This window comes from Melozone crissalis, unplaced genomic scaffold, assembly GCF_028551555.1.
Source record: "Melozone crissalis strain CALT ecotype California unplaced genomic scaffold, PUWL_Pcris_2 ptg000016l_1, whole genome shotgun sequence".
Lineage (NCBI taxonomy): Eukaryota > Metazoa > Chordata > Aves > Passeriformes > Passerellidae > Melozone > Melozone crissalis.
Window position 1 is genome coordinate 27,781,003 of NW_026535794.1, and position 15,354 is coordinate 27,796,356.

Sequence of the window (15,354 nt, forward strand, 5' to 3'; positions counted from 1 at the left end):
ATCACATCACATACTTATTTTTGGAAATAGAAGGGTGTCAGCAGAGTGATACAGTCATTGGCATAATGAATATTAAATCTGTAACCAGTCCAATGCAATAAATAAGGATACATACGAGGTACTAATATTTACAAGCACATTTTATATCACATGAATATGCATTTGCCCTACCACATTCTCCTACTGCATGATATTTCCACTGCTTGTTTAGTTAAATGTATTGCACAAGACAGGAATTGCAGAACACACTGATGTTCTAAATATTTTGTTTTGTAACTTGCTGGTGGTAAGAAACTTCTTGAATGTCTTTAAAATCTTTGTTTTCATGTAATGATAACTTCAAGAATCTTAACATTTAAAGGTAATTATGAGAAAATACAAAAAGATTGAGATTTGGGAGCTGTAGTCTATTAATCTGTTAATAGTTCTCTCAATAAATGAGCTATTGACCTGTGATTGTTCATGTGCTTTCTGAGTATAGCATAGGCAGAGACTGAAAAGCTCCTGTAAATAAAAATAGTAAAATTGTCAGAAGACAATAGATATGCTGGCTAATAGACAATGAATCATTTTACCCACTGACTCATCCCTCCCTGCAAAACAACCTGCTTCAGCTAAAGAACAGTAAAATGGTTTAGGCACTCCCTTGGGGATATTATTTTGAACCCTCATAAGAAGAGGAGGAGGGAAGTGAGCTGAGATATTCCCTATGATATGGGATGTGTTCACCAGTTAATTCAGGGCAGCAGTCAAACCATTGTCTGAAAAAAAGGCATAAAATATGTCTGTCTCTCTTATATTTTCTCTTTTAATTTGGGAAAAATTAAAATGGACAAAAGTGGGGACAGAGAGTTTCCAGTGAATCTGAGGAGGAGGAAGAGGAACTGTTGATGATCCAGGGTTACACTGCTGTACTCTGAGTGAAGCTAGTATTTAAAATACCCTGTTATTTTGGAAAATCCTATTACTAGCTTGAATGGTCCTACATTCTGATATGCTGATTTTGATGGATTTTATTTAGTTTAAGGTCAGAAATGCATTTTTGAAAAGAATTACCAAGTTGCCACCAGTGACTCTGCTTTGTTTCGTATTATGGAGTGGTTTTAGGAGTGTGCAAAGTGAGTTTCTGTCAAGGGGCACTAAAGCCTAGGATCTATTCTGACTGCTAATGGGCATGCTGTCTTCATGACCAAACCAGCTGTATCTTTGAAATATGTGTTCTGCATCTGGCTGGTCGTCAACACCAACTGCTTTGCTCTAAAGAGCTGCTCCTGTCGCACCACAGTTTCCTAGTATTAAAGGTATATTTGTGTTTCAGTTTCATCTATTAAAATAGTGGTTTTATTCCTATTTTGATAAGATAATTTGTGGAAATCTGTATTACTAGTCTCAAGATCAAAAGCCTAAAAATTAACACACATATCTATATTGCTAGAGTACCAAATTTCATCATTTGTCCATTTGTATAAGCACTGTATGCTTTTAACTGAAAGCATCTGATCTACAGTGATAAGGAACCATATTTAAGAGTAAGATACTTGCTGTATGTTTTCTAGTACAGATGAGAAAAAAAGGATTTTTGTCTGGTAGGAGTAATCTCTAGGAAAAAAACACCACTGGGAAAATATAAATATGCTTCTAGGAATGAGGCAGTAAAGTTGACATTTTGTGTGAATTTAGCCTCATCATTCCATGTATCATTTGCAGTGTTCTTAATTAGGGAGGAATGAGGAAATTCCAGGCCTTTATGAGGGTACTTTAAAGCTGCAGCAATAGTTGTAACCTTTCAATTCCTATGAGCTCAGCAAAAGATGCCTGATTAATATCACATCTTAAACTGTGTCAACTGGGCTGTTCATTCCCTTTTTTAGTAAACATCGTATTGTCAGGACAGCTAAGTGTGCCAGCATAAAATATCCTAGTGTTTTATCTGGCTGCTTTAATTAATAAGTGTATGTATCTCTGTTTACTAGTATAAAGTTAAATGGAAATTTTCTTTCATTATTCTAGTGACTAGCATGAATGAAAAAATCAAGGGCACCCACAAAATGGTGTTGCTGACATTTGTTTGAAGCTTCTCAAAGGATGTAAAGAATATTATTATATTTTATATATCATATATTTTCATTATCATATATATTATATATTACATATATGATATAACATTCAGATATTAGAGAGATCTCTAATATTGTGTAGGAAATATTTTTATAGAAAGCTTTTTATACTTAATTCATTCTTTTAGAGATGTTAATATAGCTTTGAATTAATGTTTTGCTTTTCTGCTTTATCAGTTGAAAATAAATGATGGTAGTTTTTAAGAGAGAGGGACAGAAAGAGCAGGAGTGAGAAAAGCATGAAGGCAAAAACAATGGGACTACAAGAAGTGCCCTTGGCATAAAAGGAGAGCTGTAAGCACACACGCATTCATAAGAATGAGAAAATTCCACTTGGAAAATGCACAGAAACCCTTACAGGGGAGGATGGGATGAATTAAGAAATAGGATTGCAGCAAAAGTGGAAAGGTAGATTTGGAGGACACACTGAGAACTTTCCTCTGGAGAAGTGTAGAGTGCTTATAGAAAACCTCTGAAAAAAACAGGTGGGTGCCATGTAGAGTTAATTTAGAGAGCTATAAAACTTATGTAATAAACTTAAACTGCAAAAAAGGATGTACTGAGCAATCCCTTTCTTTTCTATTCATTTTTATTCTGTTCCCTTTATTTTTCTATTTCATCTTGCTACAGGAAGAAAATTCTGGAAGTGGGGAGAGATGAAAACAAGTCTTGATTTAAAAAGTAGCCTTTGACAATTTTGTGATTCTTTTAGTGATCACACATTTTAATATAACCCTGTTTTGCATTATGTTGCGAAAATCTGGACTTCAAGGAGTCGAAAAGCAAGAATCAGTGCTGATGAAGATGTAAGGAGCTAAATAAATATTACTTAAAGGACTTCTCAAAGATGAAAAAACCCCCCCACAACCCTGTGAATGTGCTGACCCTATCTTGAGAATTAAGTTAGATGGTACAATTTAAAGCTTTGTTCCAACATCTGACAGACACACTCTGCATGCTGATGCATAATATCTGAAGATTGTGTGCTTGAAAGAAAGCCTTTTTTGAGCTACATTCTATTTTTGTTAGAATAAAGCAGCTGCTTTTTGGAGCAGAGATCTTCTCAAGTGTTCAATCTTCTCATTCAAGTTAAGAATTAGCCAAATATTGTGAGCAAATTTTGTGTATGCTTTCTTCCAAGCTGCTGAAGTAGACTAAAGCAAACTATTCTGACCATAAATAGTGCAAATGTGCAGCTTGACCCAAAGAGATGAAAGTAAGTTTTCTTCTGTACCTTACTCCCAAGTTGTCACTGTCTCAGTAATCTAAAAGCACAGAAAGTTTGGAGCATTTTAAAAATGGCTTGAAAAGAAATACAGCTGGGTCAAACTTTCTTCTAGAAAGACTATATGAAGGGATGCTATGATCTGCCCCTGATCATTTCTGCAGGAATAAAATTAAATAAATAAAGAAAGAAATAAAATAAAATTCCTTTGGTTAAGGAAGGAGACAATTGCAACCCCAAATGTAGCCTTACTAATAGAGTTATTGTAGCTGCCGCACTGCTCACCAGGAGTGATACCAGATGATCTTGTACATCTGCTGTTTAGAAAGTCTTGTTTTAAATGTTGGGTGTAAAATGCCCATGTAATTTTGTAAATATGTCCAAGTCAGTAATTGCAATGCTATCTAACATACATACAGCCACACAGTAAACATGTACCCAGAGTTATACCCCAGTAAACATGTACCAGATGAATATTACATACACCTATAGTGTGTGAACTGCACATCACCTGTGTGAGAGACAGCAGCAGCAAAATCAAGAGTCCACGTTTACTGTGGCTCTAGATGCTTGGGCTGTGCTTGAGAATTTATTTTGCAGCTCCTGAGATTTGGGTTTGGGAGGTTTTTTTTTTGGATGGGGGAAAAAAAGATTGCAGAGGTCAGAGCTGTACCAAACAGGCACAGGGAAAATTAAATATCCTGATCCAGCTGTAATAAATTATGTGTGCACTGTCATTAAAAGCTTTTTGAACTAAATAAAATAATGTCTATAAACTCCATCAAGTATAAAATGAGGACAAAAATAACTTTTTAGGCTATGGCATCTGCCTGTAACCTAATTCACAATACGAAAAATATAGCAGAGCAATGCATAGGAAGGAAGAGGTGTGGACAAAGAAAGGGAGAAAGTACTGAATTACTCTTACATGCACTGATAATAGCATAATACAGCAGTCTTGCCATATATTAATATCCTGCAAAAGGATATTAGTATAAAATCTGTTACTCTGGTGCACCAGATAATTACCAAACTATGCAGGATATAGGACATTTAACACACATACAAAAAGATAGATACTGGGTTTTTTCCTTTAGAAAAGAAATTCTAAAAATTCCTGATGATGACATACATGTTCATACAGAAATTTCTGGTAATAGTTTAAGCTGTACTATATCTGTGGTCAGTAGTTTTAATCCATGGCAATAACAGAGAAGTTGTATTCCTTATTTTATACACACAGGATGAGTTTAGTGTTTAGAGTGGCTATAATTAGAAGTTTAATTCCCTTTTTTGTATTCTAATGTGGTTTTATTAATTACAGCATTTTAAGAGATAATTTTTAATACAGTTCAAAGACTTCTGGGATCAGAAAAGGCAGCTATTGAAAGGGTAGCTAAAAGAATAACTTTTGAATGTTGGGAAATAGTGAATGGTGAGAAAGTGAAAAGGAAATACAATAATCCAGGAGACTTTGATTGAGAAGGTGGAGAATTCAGTCCCATGAGAGGTAGGATTAGAACACTGACTAATGGAAATGTAGAAAATATGTGAGCTAGAAAGGGGAAACTAATTCAGGTTCCAGAGGTCAGTGAATGATAATACCTTCAAACAGTAAAATGTTCTTCTGTTTTCTGTTTCTATTTGCATGTGATAAAGTTAGAAGAATAGATAAAAAAAAAACTTTTTGAGAGTGCTCTTTCTAGCTTTAAATAGATATAATTTTTTTTCTATTTGAAGAAGGCATCCAGAGAAAACAGAAGACCCTGTTCCTTTGATAGTTTAATCAAACACTTCTAGTAAATTACTAACAGTAGTAGCATGCTTATTTTAAAACAAAAGTTAATGTGGGAATTCACCTTTTGCACTTGGAAAGTTGGGTAGATTTCAAAGATGTAAGTATACTTTGTCAGTGCTGTAGTTTATTGGAAGATAAAGGGATAATAAATTGGAACAGGTGGGTATTTTATGGAAACCTTTACCTTTATTAAGTCCTTCATATTGCAAAAGGAGTTTGAAGAAAAAAGCAAAACTAGTGTGAGGCTAAAGAATGTAATTTAATTTCTATATTTGGAAAAGAGATAACTATAAAAGGTTTTTCTTTTGTTTCTGTTTCTAAAAGAAGGCAGAAGTTTTAGAGACAGCTTAACGTTTATTGCTTGAACTGAGGTGGTTTCACAGTGAGCTGAGAAAGAGACCTTGTTGTGTTAACAGTGTATAAACATAGAAGTCATCATCCCCTTCTCCAGAGAGAGAAAATAGCCAAGGGCATAACAACAGTGTTGCCTCTGTGACTGGCAGCATAGGAGGTTAGCCCACGAATGTTAGAGGTTGCAATTGTAATTTCCTATCTTTGGAGAGGGCAGAAGAAGAGAGGATATTGTCAGATGTTGAATAAAAGCAGCATGAAGAGAATGACAAAGGCATAATAAAAGACAAAGGGAAATTTTACAACTGTGGAGCATGACTTAAAAGTTTAAAGCCCATATTCTTGCTTCATTAACTAACACAGGGTAAAATCTGAGGAACAGCAAAGTGATTGATCTTGCGTGTGAGGAGATTGAGATAAACTCTGTGTTTCTCCCTGAGGATTTGCTTTGGCCACCTGTGAACTCTGGAGCAGATATCTTGTCTGCAGCAGATCTTCTGAAATTCTGGCTAAGATGTTGCAAATACTTTCAAAGCATGCCCCCGGGGTATGAGAATAAGAACAGGAGGAGTGGTTGCTCTGCTGCTGGAATGATGTTCCATGGTCTGGGCTGGAGAGACGCTGTGAGTCTGACCCAGGAAGGCTTTTTCTGTTCAGTGCTGGAAATGACACTCTGTGAGCACTTTAGCACTTCAGTAAAAACGTGCTAATTTCATCCCATAGTGCTCCAACTGTAAGAAGCTGTCTTCATGTTTCAGAAAGGCCTTTTTTTCCTGCTCACTTCTGTAAGTCTAAAGGGGGACAAGTATTTCTGCTTTGTTGCTGTTGGAAGTCTTTGTTAGTAACTTTGGCGTCCAATTCATTACTGCAGTCATGTTTTCACAGCCTGGTGTGAGAGATAAACCCTCTGCAAATGAAGACAGCATCCATTTTCTTTCTACCTCAGGCCACACAGAATTGATTGGGGTAATAAAATGACAGTACGATGTAATATACTGACGGCTCTTTAATTTGAAAACTAGTTCCAGGCTGATTCAAAACTTGTTTAAAGCTAATTTATGACTTGTGTAATTCTCAACTGGACCAAGGTAAAGGATGATAGATGAAAAACGATGCAAAGTTAACATAATGTACTCAAACCTGTCAGCTTGAAATCATCTATAAAGGATTTGTTTCAATCCTATTTTAGTTTTGTTCTAAAGAAGCATTAGCAGAAAAGGTAGTGGCTGTTAGGCTGGTGTGATCACTGTTTAAGACACTATTTTTCCATCATCGTATTTCAAATGGAAATTCTTGAGCTTTTTAGGAAAGTATTTTATGCATAGTTTAAAAATATAAAAACATACACTGGCTTTTCATTTTCTTTACAATAAGAAGCAATGTTGGTTTCTATTTTGTTAAGTCAGTATCTGTGCTGACAGTAACATGGATTGGTAAATACAGCATTTTGCTACCATGATGTTCACTGTGTGTTTTGACTGTATATGTATATACAGACTACACATGTTTGTATATACATATCTGCATCCTATTTTCATATACCATGCATACCTGTGTATGTGTCTCAATCTGGAATTAAAGGTCTGGTTTTTGAAAAGCAAAATGTGAGAATAGTGAAATTGTTAAATTAAGCCACAACATCAGCATAGCATAAAACATAAACATCTCCCTTTGAAATCTATCACTTTCATGTGGCTTGCAGATGAAATCCACATCTGTTCTGTATGCATTATTGATTTTTCAGCATACTGTGTCAGTGTTCCTTCTGCACAGAAAAGCACAAAACTGAAGGCACAATGTGTGCTCCTGTATGGTAGATGCAAAAAGTAAATACACCAATTGGAGTGAAGGGAAGAAGAGAACTGAATACTGCAAAAACTCGTAAGCATTCCATCCCAGGACTAGAATATCTGATTTGTTATGTATTTCTGTCAACATGTAATTAAAATATGATTTTTTGCAGAAAAGAGATTGATCAAGCCTATGCAGTTGTGTTATCAGACTGCATGAGCATTTAGGTCACAGGAGAAGAGTCATTGTTAAAAGCAGGGATATCTTTCTTGCATAAACATGTCAAAATGTCTACACATTTCATTTCCTCTTCAAGGTTTTGTAAGTCCAAGAAGGTTCGTATTCTGAGGAGCTTTGATCAAAATCTGCATTTTTCAGGAAAAAAATGATTACTGAGAATTTTGAATTTATTTTTTTTATAATGCACTTGTATTTTCACAAAGTATTTCTACATTTTTAGGAAGCTGGAAGTACCATTTAATGGCTTTCCCCCATAATTTTTTAATTAATATAACTAAATACTGTGATCCATTATAAAGCTATGTATTGATCTGTCTGACGTGAAAATACAGATTTGTGATTTTTCCTGTGTAGTTTAGAACATGTAATAATGAGTTAATGAAGTGGGAAGAGCTTAAGCACCAGAAAAGACATGTACCAAAATAGTTACTGTGATTAAATGTCCATAAACCACCACGTCCATCACTACTACAGCTGAGGCTGACAGATCAATGATAGTGTCATTGTCATTGTTTTCATCATGCAGGACCTTGAAAAAATAATAAAGTGATTTCAGGAGAGTAAATTTTAATTATTTTTGAAGTATATTTTTCCTTTTAACACTTCCGTGGTAAAAATATTGATTCAGGTCAGTGGTAGTGGTTTTTCAACTTTACAAGTGTAAATGATACTAATACTCTTTCAGAGCAGTATTCTTGCCAGAATAAAAGTACCAGGATTTCTAACCGAAACTGTTGCTCACTTGGCCACATATTCATAACACACCTGGGAGCAGCTCTGTAAAAGTTCTCATTTGCACCTTGCAGCATTTTTATTGGTACCATTGGTATCATGGATCTGTGAAAGGATCTCATTCCACTTACTGAATATGTCTCTTTCTGAAAGCTGTATTTCACATGTTGTCAGACTAGTTCAGAGCAACACAGATTGCCTGTGTTGCATATTTAGATTGCAGAATAGTCTGGATTGGAAGGGACCCACAAGGATCATCAAGTTCAGCTCTTTAAGTGGATGGCCCATACTGGAATCAAACCCAGGACCTTGGCATCATTAGCACCATACTCTGACCAACAAACAATGTGAAAAGAGAGAATAAAACCAGAGCAATTGGGAAGGGAAGCATATTTGCTTGGAATGGTTTCTGAATAATAAAGCAAATTAGGTTTCCATCCATCTTTCTAAAAATAGAAGTATTAAATTAGCCAGCTGGTTCTTAGGAGAAGGATGGCCAAGCTGCTGGAGAGGAAGATGCTCAAGATTTGATGTAAAAAAGAATCCATGGACTTCTTGAGACAAAGAAATGTAACAGGAAATGTAAGCTTACCAAATTGTAGTTGCTCAGATAATTTTTGAAAAGCACTGTTTATTACTTTAAAAAAGCAAGTAACTGAAAATGGTTGCCACCATTATCTGGCCACAGGTAATAGCAGCATAACAAAAGCTTGTTCAGGTACAAAATACAAGCAGAATTCAAGGAGAAAAATCACTGAACCAACAGATTCAGACAAGTGTATAATTTTCTTCCAGCAGATGTGTTTGTTACTTTTGTTTTTGTAAGAAGCACAGAAGAGCTTCTGGAAACATATTGAGCTGATAAGTGGCATTGATTTAACTTTCTCGAGGAGAAAACAGTACTGTTCTATACTCAGAATGAGCTCATGGCTAATTGGGTAAACAAGAAAAATATCTTCAACATCATAGTTCACTGGGACCAAACTGAGGTGGCCTTTGAGAGAGAAGATGCTTGCCTATACAAGTCCAGGGAAACCAGTGAGCTGTCAAGATAAACATGCTATAAATTTCCTTTTGATTGCATATATAGCATGGGGAAAATCAGACTTTTATTATCTGAATGCTAGAGATGTTTCTTCTTGCAGCTCACTCTGTTTGGCAGATATTCTTCCAAGATACCTCATTTTTTCTTTTGTTCCACAGATCCAGCATTATGCCCATAAAACAGTTCAGTGCAATGGCAGTTGGACTTCACTGTTAACATTTAAATTGATGGCATTCTTTAGTCTTCACTAAAAGCTATTTTTTTTCCTAAAGTATCCTCCTCATACCAAACCTGAATTTTAAAGTGTCATGGCACAAAATGGTCCAGAGCATCCTTTTTCTAAGTCTCAGAGAGGTGATACAATGAAAAAGGTATAAAAAAATCTTTATTGGAAATATTTAAGCACAGAAGTACTTTTCCCACTTTATAGTCTTTGGAAACTCCCTCCATGTGTTAATTCTTTTACTGTGTCTGTGTGATTCAGTAATGGTTGTTGGACCAGTGCTCACTTTTTCCCTTTCTATGCAATGGGCTAAACTGCAATTGCTGAATATTATCATTATGAAATTTTAATTTACTTCTTACAGGTTGTTATGTTTGAAAACTTAATAATGAGCTCTGCAGCTTGCAGTTTCCAAAAGTATAATCTTGATTTCCTTGCAATTAGTGAATGTAGAAAGAAAGTGATATATCAAAAGCAGATACTCTGCTTGCTAAGCGATGACATCTAAAATACTTTCTGTATGAGCATTACAAGCACAGTAGAGATTGTACTGACTAATGGATTTTTTCTCTGCATTAAAATATCTCAAACTATGCTGTTATCAAAACCTCTGTGTGAAGCAGTGCAGGTATTAAAGTGTTTTTTTATTTTGAATGATTCAGTCATGTTGTGTGGCAAAATCAAGTCAATTTGGAAAATAGAATGTAAATTACTTAAGAATTTTTATTTATTTTACTGTAATGTTAAATTTACTAAAAGATAGAAAACTCTACTAAGTTTTTCAACTTTACCAGGTTGTGTGCTATATTGGTTTGCAGTGACTGGTAAAATACATTTGTTGGGGGCATTTCTAGCATGGCTCCAGCTGTTTTGCAGAAGCATCCATCTGCCATAAGTGGACAAAATGTAATATTCCCTTCCTTGCGGTTCAGGAGCAGGGGTAGGTATGGGTAAAAAACCATGTTTATTCAGAACTTCGCAATTCTGAAATGCTGTAACTAATTAATAGTCTTAAAATTCTCTAATGAAGAAAATACTATTATTTCAAAAGAAATTATATGACAGGTGCTTTTCATTCGAGCATAAGAAGTTGCCCAGAATAAAAAGAATAGAATTTCAGACCTCAAGTATTTTTTATTTCTCTCGCTGTGCTTAAAGCACAGTTCCTCTGGGAAGTCTCATTTTTTTGGCGTGCCACATCAACACGCTGTTGAGGGGTCTGTTTGTGTCTGTTGCCCTCAGGACTCCGAGCCGTCAAATGAGGTGGTCTCAGAGGCCCCAGGTAACGTGGTACCCTCTACCTCAAGAAGTAGCTCTGAAGAGCTGATATCGGTGGCACAGAAACGTCCAGAAGAGGTAGGACATTCTGTGTCTGTTTTTTTCCAAGATTAACTGGTGGGGAATACACATTTGCCTCTGTTTTTCATGCCTAGTGTTGTACTACTAATAACAGAGACTTTTTAAAGCTACAGCTCTGTCTTATACTCCCATATAAACAGCATGCAAGACCAAGGTAAAACTGAGAACTATTATTAATGGTACCTACAAGTATATTCCATAATATGTGCTACTTTTTAAATACTGTTTCTTACTGTCAGTAATTAGGATTTTTTTAAATCCTTCCTATCTGTCACACCATGACAGTAACAGGAGCCCTGTTAGATTCTGGCAAAATGAACTTCATTACATTGGAGAGTCAGAAATAGAATCTGTGCATTGGTATGTAGGTAGATATAAACTTTTATCATCCTTCACAAAATTTGTATGTCTTACTTCTGGTTTGTGCAAAGGAAAGACTCTTCCTGAGATTGGGCCTTTCTTTGTTTTCTTGATTTCAAAAAGTGATGTCATAGTAGTAGTAGTGATGTAGTCATAAGTTCATACATCCTGGTTTTGTAAGCAAAGGTGCTTGTAAGGTAGGGCAGCCAATGACTCAGGGTGTTTTCTGTCCCTGCTGTGCATCCCAATCATATTACACTATAGCTGGAGGAGATGTTGTCTGTGGAATTCAGACTCATAACTTCATTTCATGATGGCAATCATCTTCCCAGAGAACCATTATTATCCCTAAATTAACCTTTCCTGTGAGATGTAAGTCCTTCCTTTGTAGTAGCCTTAACATTTAATCCTGGCTTATTCAAACAGTTTAGTTTGTATTACTACTCTTCAAAATACATCAAGTACCAGGTACATAAGGACTAGTCTTTGCTGTTTTTTTTTCTGAGATTTTTTTTGACAGTAATTTTTGCAGGAAAGGAGAGTATGAAGTGCTAGTCATAGGAAATACAATGCTATTTATTAGTTTAGTGCAGCCTTTAGATAAATATCTTCATTTCTCTGATAGTCTTGTCACTTTGTCTGAAGAAGAGGGAAGGTCCAGAGTGTGACGCCAGGAGAATTCTTAAGAGTGTCTCCTTGAATAAGACCAAGTAGATTCACTTATTTTGGGATATCACTGCATATTCCCAGATAGAAAGTCAGGTTATGACATCTAAGCAGTCCTGAGGACAGAGTAGTACAAGCTTTTAGTAATACTTTTTTGTGTATTCCTGAGTAGCAAAGGGACCTCTGTCTGTGGAGAGATGTGGAATCTACCTCTCAATTCTCAGCTGTGTCAATTTACCTCACTCCACTGGAGAAATTAAAATTGAGAGCACAGATGGTGATTTAAAATAAAAAGAGAGGAAAAGTCCTGCAGAAAGAGGAATGAAATATGGTTAGTTGTTAAGGTGACTAAGAGGAAGATGGGTGTACAGTTTTTGCTTTTGTGGAATGAAAGCAGCTCAGCTGTGGGGGAGAGGAAGCTTCAGGGAATCAAAAGATGGAAATACACCTTTCAAATTTTACAAACAGTTCAGTAATGGTTCCTGTTGAAGCTGTTTTACTGAATGTGGGGTGATGTGGTTTATCAGGGAATGAGACTTTCTCCAATCATATTTACTGCAGTTTGTACAAAAGAGAGAGAGGCGAGTCAGAAAGAGTTTTGTGGTTGGATTTGCAGGGGACCTTGAGAGGGGAGCAGCAGTATGCTGAATTTCCAAATTCAGAACTCACCATGAAACAAAACATCTAAGTTACTGACGGGTAAGTCACCATGATAAACAAACATTTGTGAATTACACCCTAAAAAAGAGGTCCAAAAAGTGTTTGCAGAGCTTGAATTAAGCTAATGCCTTTTTATTTTAAATTTTGTTGAAGTCTTCTGGTACATCTTTCAATATCTGCTTAATGAGTTAATATGTGGAATTGACTACTGACTGGTGTATATTTGTATAATTTATGACTCATCTGAATTCAAACCATCAGCATTGGTGAGGGCTGTTAAAGAAAAGCTCAAATGCAGCTGTGGAATAGAGAAATATGAGAAAAGAGTAAAGAAGGCAGGGTGGCTAACAGCAAAGGGTTTCAGGAAGGTGCAGAAAATTTGAAAAGGTTGTGGAGAATGGTGTTCAAAAAGAGTCTTGGGCTTGCAAATGTGAGGACACAACTTCTAGTAGGAGAAAGTATGGAAAATCCCATGAACTGCCACATTAATTTGGATAAAGCACTTTTATTTCCTGCTTACAATTTGATTTCCTCTCAGATACGACAGTCTGAATCTTACCCTCAGTTACTTGTGTCATCAGTAGGATATTATTTGTGGGATGCAATTTAATCACTCAAATGAGGTCTTGTTTTGTTGTCCAGTCATTCCTCCTATTAGAAATGATGGTCAAATATTGAGTTCTCCTCAACAGGAAGGCAGAATGGCATCCACTCCTCTTACTGCTGCCCTTCTTCCCAGCCACTTTTGATGCTCCAAAGTTAGATTTAATTCTATGTTGGATCAATTGTGAATTTTCTGTGAATTTCATTGGTGTCCTGAATCATCTGTTAGCGATTCAGGAAAGTGTGTGTATTCATCAGTGTATTTCGCACGCAGAAACCTTTTGTGTTATAAAGTAACTCAACTGACTTTAAAGTTAGAAAGATAGTTTATTGTCTTTCCAAAAGCTGTGCAAGCCTCTGTAAAATTTAAGTTGTATAGATTTGAATGCTTGAATAATTTTAATTAGTGTCCATCCTAAAATAAGGATGTGATTGATATTTAATATTGTATGTATTTCTTAGGAGTTTTTAAGAATTGGATTTGAAAAGTATCGTTGAAAGAAGAATTCAGTGCATTTGGAAGGGGAGAGACGTGTCTCATCCTAATTTCAGTGTAATTTTGTTAAATTTCCAAGCAGTTTATATAGTTTCAGCAGTTTTCCTCCAGTAATAATACTTAGGGTAGAATTTTTGTTCCCACAAGACTTTCAAAATTCAGAACTACATCACTGTTACATTAGTATGCCCTTTTTTCTCTGATACTACACATTCTTTACCATGAATGGATGAAAGGAAATTCTCTGGATGTTGTGATTATTTAAGATGCAAGCTTTTAAAATGTTTTAAATGCACAAATGCACTTCCTTGAATAACACTGCAATTGTTCAATAAAGTTGAAAGGTTGGTGTATCAGCTTTCATGACCCTTATTCTGTGTTCTGTGGTCAGCTTCACTTTGCATCTGGCAGTTGCATTGGTACATATATTTACATTGGTTTCTGATGGATATACAGAGATGCTGAAGAAAGTGGAGATTTGTTGCTGAAGTAGTTTTACTTTGCCTTTTTCATGTGTCTAAAGAGCAAGATGGGTGGGCTTTGTCTTCTTGATACCATTTCTCATAAGCAGCCCTTTAGTCCATGGGGGATGATGGTGTCAGTGGTTTGTTATCTAAGTAAGAAAATACTGATTTTGACAGTTCCCTTAAATGTGAGTCTCATAAGAGGCATATTCTCTTGTTTAATTAGAAGCAAAATAGAAGTACATGAGTTATGTGTATTAATTTCCTTTGCCAATCCTGTGGCAAATTAATTAATCATGTTTTAATAGTGTAAGCCTAGAGGCTAACAGCTAATCTTTCTGAATCTGAATGTCTGCATTGCAGAACAGTACAGATACAGAGGAAAAGCTGTCCTATCCTTTCTCTTGGATAGAAAAATGAATTCAGCAACCAACAAACCTCAACCAAAAAACCAAAACAAACAAACAGAAAAAAAAAAGGCGCATACAAAGCATGGAGCACTTTAGGGTAAAATATAAATTATATTTTCATAGCATATGAACCAGAATAGTTGATGTGTCTGGGGTGCTTTTTGGATGCTGGATTCAAACTGTAAAAGCTGTGCAAATTGTTGTGGTTCTTAGCTAAGGAAGGATTAAGATAGGTACCCTCTAACCTGGTTCTGAACTATTAGACATTCAGTGCTTCCAGTTTATCTGGATAGAGCACAGGCATTTTTCCATAAGTAATGTACAGCTAAGGTATAGTGATTTGTTTGATAGAAAAAGACGTGTCACACACTAAAGTCATCTGCCATTAGTTGTAAGTATGGTACAAGCATCCTAAAAGGATTGTATAATTCAGTTTTAACTGCTTTATTTCCTATAAAAGGGAAGGAAATGTTGCATGATTTCTGTTAATACAATTGGCTGCTGATACTGTCTTTTGTTTCCTGATTTATCCTCCTTCCTTGATCTTGGGCTGAAATCTTTCCGAAACAGTCCCTTTTGCATTTCAAGTTAGTACAAAAAGAATTTTTTTTAAACCCAAAGCTATGAATTTCATCAGCAGTGTGTCCGGTCCATCCTTACAGTATTTTATTACACTGAGATTTTTACTTTTTAAACAAAATATGATCTAACATGTTCTGAAATGACTGAATTGAAAGTAATGCCATGGGAAAGTTTGTAATAATCATCATGTGATAACTTTTTCCATCTGCTGTTATTAGACTATTGAATAACT

At 35.6% G+C, this 15,354-nt stretch overlaps 1 protein-coding gene across 3 annotated transcripts in view; it reads left to right on the forward strand.

Annotated features, from left to right (window-relative positions):
- Positions 1–15,354, forward strand: part of PHF14 (PHD finger protein 14) — a 160,712-nt gene that overhangs the window by 117,231 nt on the left and 28,127 nt on the right. For 2 of the 3 annotated variants that reach the window (XM_054273575.1, XM_054273574.1), the window contains one exon: positions 10,765–10,878. The exons of the other annotated variant lie outside the window; for it this stretch is intronic. In XM_054273575.1, coding sequence (XP_054129550.1) covers positions 10,765–10,878 — 114 coding nt within the window. The remainder of the gene's footprint in view (positions 1–10,764; positions 10,879–15,354) is intronic. 3 annotated transcript variants of the gene reach the window in all.